The following is a 12,287-nucleotide window of genomic DNA, read 5'->3' on the forward strand; positions in this document are numbered from 1 at the left end:
CAACCTGCTAGCTCACACCTGTACAAGCCTCCCTAACCTCACGGATTGCTACCTGAAAAATTTATGACTCAAAGGACTCCCATCCGCAATCAAAGCTTCTTGGCTCAACCGCGTGCGGCCCTCAAACCAGGCCACCCTCGGCATTACCTGGCAACGTGGCAGAGGTGGGAGAGGAGAGAGAGAAGGAAGAAAAAGCTCACTCTGCTTTGATACTTCAGGCCTAAATTTCAATTACTTGATCAAGGACTTGAATTCAGCGGTGAATTCTTCTACAAATGGGAACTGCCAAGTTCTTAAACAATTCAAAATGAAGAAAACAAAACAACTGTGTGGCTGCTGTTTACCTGAAAAGGGTTTCCGACGAAAGCGTGTGCGTACGCGTCTCGCCGTACGTACGCACGACTGCTCATCCGTTCACTGACTGAAACCCCGGGGGGCACAGCACGGAATCTCTACCTAGCAAGTTATGAACAAGTAACAAGAGTTCATTTCTCCTTCCCTAAGATACAGAATACCATGCCAGACAGACACTGCACTCCAACAGTGTCACAGGCCACACCTTACTGACCGCTGCTTTAGGTTTGATTCACCAATACACATGTACCACTGTTTTCAGTGGGGGTACTGGAGATGAGCGAGCTACTTCTCTGTTTTTCATAACCCAAGATGTTGGTCGACATCTTCCTACCATGTCAAGACACAGTGCATGCCTGACCACAACTGCTCAGCAAAGCTTTCCCTGGCAGGCAATTTTTCCAGTAACTACCTGTCTTTATGGTCAGAAATCCTTAAAACAGGATTTTACCTTTTTTTTTCCTGATTTACCCTGTTCAGGAACCTTTTCTTCTGCATTCCTATTTGTATTGCATTTGGAATCATAGAACGGTTTGGGTTGGAAGGGACCTAAAAGATCATTTAGTTCCAACCCCCTGCCATGGGCAGGGACACCTTCCACTAGACCAGGTTGCTCCAAGCCTCATCCAGCCTGGCCTTGGACACTCCCAGGGATGGGGCATCCACAGCTTCTCTGGGCAACCTGTCCCAGTGCCTCCCCACCCTCTCCAGGAAGAACATCTTCCTGATATCTAATCTAAACCTCCCTACTTGCAATTTAAACCCGTTACCCCTTGTCCTGTCACTACAGGCCCTTGTAAAAAGTCCCCCCCAGCGTCCTTGTAGCCCCTTCAGGTACTGGAAGGTGCAATAAGGTCTCCCCGGAGCCTTCTCTTCTCCAGGCTGAACAAGCCCAACTCTCTCAGCCTGTCCCCATAGCAGAGGGGCTCCAGCCCTCTGAGCATCTTCGTGGTCTCCTCTGGACTCGCTCCAACCGGTCTATATCCTTCTGATGCTGAGGGCTCCATAGCTGGACGCAGCACTCCAGGTGGGGTCTCACCAGAGCAGAGTACAGGGGCAGAATCCCCTCCCTCGACCTGCTGGCCACACTTCTCCTGATACAGCCCAGGATACGGTTGGCTTTCTGGGCTGCCAGCGCACATGGCCGGCTCGTGTTCAGCTTTTCATCCACCAGTGAAACCACACTGCATTGTAGCAGCAGTCTGTCATTCTGCTTCTTCCAACACTTGTCTTAATGCAAGCTCACCTTTTCTTCCGTTAGAACAGTACTAAACTTCATCCCAGGAAAAGAATCTGAATACCGATTACCTCTCATCCTCTCAAAGGTACCTCCCTCCCTTTAGCCCCCCCAACTCTTTCCTGCCATCTTTATGGTGTATGTTGCACAGGGTCCTCGCACACTACTGCTTTGTGGTGTGAGAGAACCTGATCTGTCACGGCCACCCGGCGCCACTCTGTTGAGGCCAAAGTTGCTGTCTCATTTAGAGGAGATCATCTGCTCTGTGTCTCTTCCCATGTGCCACAAACAGGAAGCTCAGTGGTCTCAGTAGGTCAGAAATTCCTTATCAATTGCAGAGATAAATGCTAAGATTTAAAGTAATATGGAATAATAACCCAAAATACACAATCTGGCTTCACTATAAGAGGTTCAGATAACAACTCTACTCCCCGGTCACAGCAGTCTTTGTAGTGGAGGCACTTTTCCATGAGTGTACTAGAAGAAAGGATTATCTGAGAAAGAAGTTTCCTCACCCTTTTTTTTGGCATGGAGGTTGCCTTTGGCGTGGAGGGCAAAGCTACGTGAAGCAACTTGCATGAAATTTATTGGTGATGACTTAAATGTGATGTGTTTTTAGTATTTTGATTGCCGGGCTCTACTCTTAGGAACAGCTGGTTGTAAGAAGGTTTGGGTGTTCGCTGCAGAGAGTTTACACTCCATGAAGTGTGTGCCATGTTTTTGCTCCCCAGCTAAACACACAGAATAGGGAATCCTTCACTCTGATTTCAGGAGATTGGTGTTTCTGCAACGTTCCTGGGCTGGCACAAGGCATCTTTCGATGCACTTTGTTTCTCCAACACATAATTTTTCTTGTTGTGTCATTCTTTTGGCTGCAGTGCTTTCTTTAGTCGAGGCCAGGGCACTACCAGCGTTCAGCGGCCGGGGACGCACAGCCTGCCCGTAACACCCCCCTCTTTTGCCGACCGTAGCGGATGCACGCGCCACACACCAACCTCATCTCCTTGCTGCGGTCGCATCAGAGAGACTCTGTCGTACTGTCTTCGTAACAGCGCCCACAGTGCATCGAGTCGACCCTGTGGCAACAAGAGCAACAGGACTTTCAGCACAATAACATCAGCTGGCGGAAAGCACCCCACACCTGCCAAGTTACTCCAAGGGGATCGGTGGAGAAATCTCCTGGCAGAACTGAGCACCCGTTCCTCAGAGCCGGATAAGCCAAGTGTAAACCGAGGCTGTCACCCACGGCACGCAGCTGTGGTGCTGCCCGTTGCCATCCGTGAATGCTGGGGACTGCGCTCTCACCTCACGAGCGGGGTGGCTGTGACCTAACCCACGTGCGCCGCCGAGTGATCCAGAAGCACCCTGTTTATTTGCCAGCATTTTGGGCTGAACTGCCACACGTTCATCTGGGATTTCTCCCACGTAAGCCTATTTGGTTTTACAGCATGTATACAGCAAGCGCATCGTTCTCAGCGAGCCTCGGGCCTGCTAGGCACGTGGTAAACAGCCGATTCACGCTGCAACCTAGTATACCAGCCACAACCTGTGTAATTTTAGGCTTAATTAGATATACAGTGAGATAGACCAAATGCCGATAAAGCTCCTATAGAGTTTATTAGTCTTACTGTATAGATTGTCCCTTTTGGGGGGAAGGATAATGGACTGTGGCAGTAATGATGAACTACTGCGATTAGGCTAAAAACTGCTCCTGCTATTCATCCTGAGTAGGTGTTCACCTTGAGAATAGGACATGACACTTGAATGGGAATACTCCAAATTCAGTAACGTGCAGTTCAGCACGCAGACTGGTAAAGGAGACAAAATGCGCAAAATCATATTGTACTGAAAACTGAAAAGGTTACCTTAATGGGCGTGTACCACTTCTCCTGAATGGCTGGTGAGGTAGGCTTTGGTTTAGGTGGTTTGGGGTGAAAAGGTTCTTCTGGTTCTTCTGGGAGTTTCACCACAGCATTTTTTGCTTTTTCTAATCTGGCCCCTTCTTCAGTGGATCCTTTATCACCCCAGCGAACCTAAGGAAAGCCAGAGTTGAGATGTCAGTGTGCTGTATCCAACAGACAAGGGAACTTCCAAATAACAGAAGTAGCTGAAAAAGCTGAAACTTGGAAGAAGTTCTGAATAAACAAGAGGGGAAGTACTGAGGAAAATGTTCCCTCTTCGTTTTTGATGACAAGCACTCCTAGTTAAATACATTTACAAATACAATACAATACATTTACAGTCTCAGTAGCAGTAAGTCCAGAGAAATACTGGAAGAAAGTTCTACCATGCATCGCACAGGCTATAGAGGAGACAGGAAATCTGGGAAATCTCCTCTTTAAAAACATCATTTTCAGTTCTGATTTATCTTAAAATACCAGATTTTAATCTGGCACTGACGAAAGCCTTGATTTTTGTCAACCCCACATTTCCTAACACAGCGTCTTTGTTGAGAACCCCAACTTAAATAGAGGCAATCCTCGAGCAAGTTTTAGCAAAGTTTTCAAGCAGTTCTGCAAGAAGGTACACAGTGGAGAAAGCGCAGAGGAAGCAGTCTAACCTGCTTAATAAGTAAACGTAAAACATGTAGTGTTGTATAGTGTATCACTGCTGCAAGTGTATGAAATATATACGAAGGGTTCAGAGAGAAAGGAAACCTGGATTATTGCTGTTGGTTGTTATTTCCACCTAAAAGGTTGTACTTCCCATGCTGTAGAGAGGAAATACAGAAAAACACCCTCCCCTCTACAAAAGATGATTTCTCTTGCTGCAGTTATCTTACTCCACCTTGTAAGTGGAAACAGCGTGCAGCAGTTTGGGCAAGGAAGTTTTCTGTACTGATGGTACAAAGAAACAAACCTAGACAAGGCCGTGACTTTATCACCCAAAAAGGGCATCTAAAAGCTATGGCTGCAGTGTGAAAGTTCTTAGCGAAACTGGACTGGATTATTTGCAGTGCAAGACTTCCTAAACCGTGCCATCTGCTACAAGGCAGCCCGTAAGGAGACCCTGAGGCACCTGAACCCAGGAAATTAAACCCTGACGTCACACCTTGGGTAAATGTGACAGGCTGACGAGTCACGGATCCTACAGGACAACAGCTAACCCTGACTGCAGGACTCCACCAACATACTTGGTTTCTTCAGGGGCCTCCTGACTGGAGATGCTGGGCGTGAGAAGAGAAGAATCCAATAAGAATAATCAGAGAAGACTGACCTTCCACCCTGAGGGGAAGAATCAAGAGCGTCACTGCACACTGGTACATATGTGTCAGTTCTCTCTTCCCACCTGCCAGTTCAAGCGCTTGAAAAGCGGGAAAACGACTCTCCCACTGGAAAGGGACCCAAGTTGTTCTGCTCACTAGGAAAAAGACATGCCCCTGGTCTTCCTTCTGCTACCTGGAGCGAGGGAGAAGGCTGCTCCAGACCTTGCTAGGGACACTGCGATGTGCCAGGATAACTCTGCCATAGGATGCGAAAGCAGCCTGACGTGAGGCCTGACAAAATACGTAGACAGGCCAGAGTCTAGCCCCCTTTGGAAAAATGAAATGCCTTGGAGGAAAATCTTGTCATTTTATCACCACCACCAAGTGTTTTTACTGCCGTAATCTCAACGTGGAGAGTGAGAGCAGCGAAGTACGACAGAGCTTAATTGGCTCTGTAACGCTGTAACTCACCTTGGTACAACACAGGCCATCCTCTCTTAGGAGGGGATTGTTTTGAACCTTTCTGTTATTGTGAACTTTGCTGTTTGGCTTGCTTAGTGATTTCTTTTTCTCGCTGGGGAATCCTCTCTCTGCAATATTAGGACGGGCTTTCATGTCCAAGTAGGCCCTGCTGAGTCATTAAAATGCATCTGTATCTTTCACTGTGATCAATGGTACTTTTACGGTGGTTTTTATGAGGTTGTTAAAATGTATTTTAAACACTGTTAAAGCCATTTAGAGATAGATGGTGGATTCCTTACTGATAAAATGACCTTCTCCTTCAGTTTAAAGCAACTTCATGCAGAATAAACCAGAATTTGTGGAGTCTGACAACACAACCTTGACATAAAAAACTTACTGCCTGTTAACGGGTGGGGTCTAGAAATGACATCACGGAACTTCAAGGCAGTGCGGAAAGATCTAGGAAGAGTGAAAAACCCTGGCTAAAGTATTCTGGACTGGCAGAGAGGGGTGAAGCTAGTGGGGCAGGTAAATGACATCACAGAACTTCAAGGCAATGCCGAAAGATCTAGGAAGAGTGAAAAACACTGGCTAAAGTATTCTGGACTGGCGGAGAGGGGTGAAGCTAGTGGGGCAGGCAGAGCGAATGTGTATGCCCCAAAAGGGAATATAGTAAGCCAAGAGAAGTAGGACAGAACGATAAGTAAAAGTTTGGTGGTTCATTCTCTCCTTTATGCAGGAGAATGAACCTGCATAAAGAAGAACAGAGCACAGAGCAGTAAAAGACAGACAACTGCATTGCCACAAGAACTGAAAACGGAAGAAATACAATGACTACTCCAGCAAACTTTTCATTGGCCACAGCACAGAAACCACAGTTAACCGTCAGGGAAGGCATAACCTCCCCGACCTCACCTCATCATCTTGTTAGGCTGGTTTGGTTCTCTCGCGCTTCCACACCTGCTCTACCCTGACTCACCCAACAAGCACCGTGCTCTCTTGAGGCAGCCAAAGGTGTGAGGTCTGGTATCACCCTGTCCCAACAGCTGGGAATAGGCTGCTAAGCCAGTGTTTCCCTCAGCCCCTGTCAGAGATACGGCAGGACAGCGGTAAAGCTCCACATTCAAAGGCTGAGGCATGTACGATGCGGCGCCCAACCCCAGAATTTGTTAGTCTTCTCAGGTCCCAGAGAAGGACAGAGACACAGCTCCACAGAATAAGGCACCTTTCAAGAGCCCACGATTGAATTGTCAGCAATTTCAGCTGGTTTACATCTTTAGCCTTTAGTCCTGCACAAAATTCCTAGCACGGATGAAAACGTTTTCTAACCTAATCATTGCTTTCTGCTCTCTTCTTTGAAGAACAAATACTGTAGGTTTCTGGCATGTGATGAATATGCACTTCTTTATGGTACTTGTGTTATTTGTGTTCATGAGGGATCTGTGGGGTTTCTGTTTCACTGGGCAAGATCCCATTTACAAACTGTCACGATTTAAACCCTGGAACCCCTCCTGGAAGCTCATCATGGCTCCCGTTAGAAATCCAGGCTTGTAATTCTTTGCGCTGGAAAGTATTTTCTAGTTGGCCTCTGAAAAGCACTGCAGAAAATGTTTTCTTTTCCTAAAATCTGAAGCTCTTGTAAATTAGCAATTCTGAAATGCTGAAGGAAGCGCAGATAAGCGAGACAGTTTTAAACTTAACATGTTCTTCTGCCTCCTTTAAAAAGAACTCAGGCAAAGCCGATTCTTAGGCCAATACTTTAAAGTTTCATCAAGACACATCAATATGGCCTAGGTGGGTATTTCAGACAGAGCCAGTTTTCTAGACTGAAGTTAAAAACTGCAGAAAACGGCTTTGCGAATTCCATAAAGGCTGAGTTGACTATAAAATCTGACATAAGGACGTGCCCATAAGGATGCACATTTTTCATTCTGTTTTAATTAACATGATGCTATCATGTCTCTTCAAAGACAGGCACTGTTGTCGCTGTGAGTTCCTTTGGGATCAAGCCTCTCCTTAGCGTCACCATTGTCAGCGCATTTGGCTGGCCCACAGTTGGAGGACTTATGCTTCACTGTAATTTCTTCCAAAACATTCAGAAAAGGCTCTGACTCTCTCTTTCTTATTAGCTCGGTGGAAAGAGCATGTCTTCAGGCAGCGATTTAAACTACCAGTCAAATGGAACTACTGAAAGCTGTTCTTTCATAGGCAAGGTCAAAATTGTTCAATACAGTAAATCTTAGGAGGCTTATGTCACTGGGAAGGAAGCACACATTATGCCCTTGTATTTCCAGAACACTTTAAAGTCCTTGTTTCTACCATTTCCAGCCTCAGAGAGCTTGTGTTTCAGTGAACTGCCATCTCCGTATCCTACAAACCTCCATCCTTTTAATTCCTCCAACTCCTCGTCCACCGTAGTAGGAAGCATCCACTGTGGGCCACTTCTTGGTAGGCAAGGGCTCTTGTTCTTCTTCCTGTCAATAAATCCAAATAATATCTCCTGATAAAAGATCCTTTTGTCCCCTCCCACTAAGTATCTTTTTAGTACAGTTCACTAGAGTTCACACAGACTCCGTTTTCCCATGTTAGGTGTGAAAGATCAGAGATTTAGGTTCCCCAAGTATCTGCCAATTTCCAAACAAAATCTGATCATTTTGGGAAATACTTTCAAGGTTTTGCATGGGAAAAGCATTGGTGGCGACCATCAGGAGAGTCCAAATGGGGAACTGAGTGTGTATTCTACTGACAATCATTCGTTTGCCTCATCCTTTTGCTTTTCACTAATAAAAATAAGCAAAACGCACACGAAGACTTGCAGTGGCTTCTTCTACGGAAAACATAATGCCTTCCAAGAGCCAGATCCTCAGCCCTACTCATTTGGATTCAGGAGACAGCGTTGCGCAGATCTGCAGATAAAGGTTACGCAGCCGATCACAGTTTCCTAAGCCAACCTTTGTCAAACGCGCTCCCGGCTGCCGTAGCTCAAAGTGTGCCTTATCACGGGCTGACTGTCAGAGCGCGCTTGAGCACGCGCAAGCGACGGGCTACATCCAGACCGAGGGGCAAAAATACTGAAGGCACCAGAAGATCCTTTAGTGTATTACTGTCCATAAAAGGGAGAGAAGTTCCCTTCTAAGGGCTCTTCAGCGTCTGGAATGCCAAAGGGGTGGGAAAATACTGTTTAAGTCATACATCAATCTTTGGACTGTTATACAAGAGCTACTCAGTCTTCTGCTCTGCGGAATGGGAAGAATAACGTTCAACTCTCTGGGGATAAAGCCCCTAAGTATTTTTGGGGATTTGGGCTTAATTCATGCCACACTGAGATGACTGAGACAGAACAGAGATTTGGACTTGGGCCATCCCAGCCTCAGCTTAAGGCGTCCCACGGGGCAGTGCTTTCTTCTTCAGCAGCTAGGACAAAGGGCCGGATTCGCAGAACACAGGAACGCACAAAGCAGTGGTATCGTGTAACCAGCGTGACGAGCGGAGCACCGTCGTAACATACCTCTTTTGGAGCTGGCGGAGGTGGAGGGGGATCTTTGATGACCTGAAAGAGCCAAACATATAAAAGGATAAGGAATTGCACTGGCAGCATCTAAAAACCAACAGAAAATTTTAAGAGTGAACTGTCTCCACCCCACATCTGCTTGCAAACTGGCGACCGCTGCTGCCAAGTCCCCTGGGTATTGATTATCAAGGCCTTCTGGAAATTAACACCATCCGTCTAATAGAAAATAACATCAATTGACTGGCAGACACTCTTTGGGCAGACGTGTCTGCCACTTTGCTTCCTGACCGGATAAGACTCAGTCATTCTAAGTAATAGCCAGTGATGAAACCCTATGGAATTAATTAGCAAGCCTGGGAGGAAAAGGATCCCAAGGTCTATGTGAGGTCTTGCATAATCTTGGGCCAAGATGCCTGCTTCCTTGTGCCATGCTGCTGGATAATTTCTGGCCTGATGACAAGTGTGAAATGCCTTCTGGTAGCGCAGGCTTCACCTCTACAGACGTCCGGATGGTTTCCGCGGATCTCACGTTTCAGACCTAATAATTTGAGTACATAACTCCTTGACTGTTCCGTGTGTTCTGCCTGCGCGCGGGAGGTACATTCACAAGGCTTCTTGAACTGTTTCTGGATAAGGCTTGCTCTTAGGATAATTCACCTACACCTACATTTAAACCTCTACCTACACTTTCTTCCTCTTCCCTTTCTCACATCCATGTGGTAAATCTCAGGGAGTTCTCCAGTACTGACAGGAATCCACTGAACAGCACAGGGAGAGGGAGGGGAAGACAGCGACCCTCTTAAATGGTTAAGATGAAAACTGAACACACAGGTGTTCTTCCTCAGGAAAAACAGGTTTCGAAGCTAAAAAGGAGTCAGTGATATCAATTCATTTTTTTGTGCTTGAATATTTTATAGCAATGACTAAAAAATAGCCCATGAATATCCAGGGGTGTGTTTCTGCTGTGCCTTAGTATTATAAAAACGTAACCAAAACTGTCCATGATGACAAACACCTAAATCTCCAGTACAGGATTAAATATCTTAATTGAAACGTCTTCTTTTATTCAGTCTGTGCTATTAATTACAGAACTGTCGTTTACCCTACCACTGCCTATAAATAATGTCACTGCACAAACATGCCTCATACATAAAGAAACATATTTTTCTTGACCAATAATCCAGGGGTTTCCTTCTACATTTACATTTCAAGTCACAGTGCCACCAAGGTAGTTACTAATTACTGACTAAACAAGCTATGGACTTTTAGCATTGGATACATGTATCCAGTAAGGGAATGGACATGTGGAAACATTCTTCCACAGTGCTTCAGGTTTAAGATAATTAATTGTTCATCAAGCAAGGTCAGAGTACTTTTGAGTGAATTGGATGTCAGCTATAGATTTTAACCAGACATCCCTTAGCATGTCACAAAAACGTGCCAGAAATTACTTTTCTTTAAACATTTCTGAATGGTCTTTCTTCCCACCCATCAGGAATTTTCAGGATACTTAACAGAAATCAGTTATTTAATTAATGAAACACTCCTGAGAGCCAGATCGGAATTACCACCGTAACGTTACAAGAAAGAACACTACAGGGGGATCATGGGACAGATTCTGAGAGATACTTGGATGCTGAGCAACACTTTCCAAAGCATGGCGATATTTAATTTTGCCCAGAGAAGCTGTGGATGCCCCATCCCTGGAAGTGTTCAAGGCCAGGCTGGACGAGGCTTGGAGCAACCTGCTCTAGTGGAAGGTGTCCCTGCCCATGGCAGGGGGGTTGGAACTAGATGGGCTTTAAAGTCCCTTCCAACCCCAACCATTCTGTGATTCTAGGATTCTATAATTCTCACTGAAAGCAATTAAAAGACTGGAAAGGGTAAAACAGTACATTCAATATATTAAGGGTCACCTTATCGTATTTCATTCCCATTCCTATTTCCCTTTTGCCTGTCTCTAACGATTATCTCAAAAAACTGTATTTCGCTGCCAAGACTGCAAGCTGTACAGGGGGAAAGGCCTAGCTAGGTTGCAGATTTACAGAAATACAAATTAAACGGCATTATCACTCCACTTCCTATAGTTCTGCAAGTCTCACGGTATCTCCCAAGCAAACCCGATTTTGCACAGTGAACTTCTTAGCTGAAGTTCGCTTGGGCCCTACGTTTATTGATATTTACAGAATCAAAATTTCTCCCCCAGTGAATAAAAAAAAAAATCTACTTGTTGACCTCACTGGGCTTCAAAAGTGACGAGTCAATAGCAGTTTCTGTTTGACTCCCTGGGCAGAGGACCTAATCCTATGCCAGCTGCTAAACTCCCTGAAGTTACAGGGTAAACTTGATTTGAAGCTAACCAATACGTTAATTAGCTGCTATCTGTAATAGCTTCAGAAAACGAAACTTGTTTTAAAAGTGACAGTGGTGTGAGAAAATAATCTGCTTTGAGTAGCAGATACTCACCCCTGCTGACAGAAGTGGAATGTAAATGCCTGCATCCTTATGTTTCCACAGGCTCCTCACACACTCTCTCTCGCACACACGTGCACACACACAGATTATTTTCAGTCTTGTGTGATATTTCAAGTGAAACCAGCAGAAAGCCAGTTTTTAAAAAAGAGAAATCCGAGAAACCCATGCAGCTCTGGCAGAAAACGGTGCAAGAGTAGCATGAAGCTGCACATACTGAGGATGGTAATATTGCAAATTAACTTTGCCAGAACTTGATTCAGATTGTTTCAATACAAAAGACTCTGAATAATGCTCCTGTCTTATTAACCCTATGAAGGGATGGATTACTTTCTCGTTTTGTTTTGTTTTGTTTCACTAGAATCACCAGGCAAGGCTGCATCTCACTCGTTTGGTTGCGAAGAATGAAGACTTGCGTTTGGAGAAGAGCCGATTTCTTTAAAAAAAAAAAAAGTTAGTTGCTTGAGGCAACAGTCCCTTTGATCTGCTCATTAACACTTCTCAAATGTTCGCGTGATGTGGGCATTAGGAAATGTCAGCACCAGAGCCTGCAGCCAGCTTGATGCGATCATATGTTCAGATATTGAGGGAAGAGTGAAAGAACTGTCAGCAGTGAACTGCCTTCAAAAGAAGGGGCGGGGGGAGAAAGAGAAAAAGGAGTCCACCTACCCCAACCTGTAAGGGAACATGGAGCTCACAGCAAGGAACAGTGTCAAGAGGAGTCCTAGCAAGGAGGAATCGGAGTGCCTGAGCCCCCTGAAGATCACCAGTCTGCCTGCGGCTGTAGGGATTACAAACTGGGATTACAGGTGGGGATTACAGGCTTGTGTGGCTTTGGATGCTCATTCTGCCCTGTCCCCAACACCCTCTGCCTCTCTCTTCCCTTCGATTCTGAAGCATGGGATGCTTACAAGATTTGAGGGCTGCTGCTTTCTTCCTTCCTCCTGTTCTTTGTCCCATGAAACCAGATTCACAGATTCACAGAGTGGAAGGGGTTGGATGGGACTTCCAGAGATCATCAAGTCTAACCCCCCGCCAGAGCAGGA

At 45.6% G+C, this 12,287-nt stretch overlaps 1 protein-coding gene across 1 annotated transcript; it reads right to left on the reverse strand.

Annotated features, from left to right (window-relative positions):
• Positions 1–2,505: 2,505 nt before the first annotated feature.
• LOC104504225 (anthrax toxin receptor 2-like) lies at positions 2,506–8,808 on the reverse strand (the record flags this gene model as incomplete). The annotated part of the gene is made up of 4 exons (XM_010151862.1): positions 2,506–2,667; positions 3,457–3,624; positions 7,637–7,732; positions 8,767–8,808. Coding segments are annotated over 4 exons (468 nt in total), but the record flags the coding sequence as incomplete, so codon positions are not given.
• Positions 8,809–12,287: the final 3,479 nt, after the last annotated feature.

Source organism: Eurypyga helias, unplaced genomic scaffold, assembly GCF_000690775.1.
Source record: "Eurypyga helias isolate BGI_N326 unplaced genomic scaffold, ASM69077v1 scaffold18165, whole genome shotgun sequence".
Lineage (NCBI taxonomy): Eukaryota > Metazoa > Chordata > Aves > Eurypygiformes > Eurypygidae > Eurypyga > Eurypyga helias.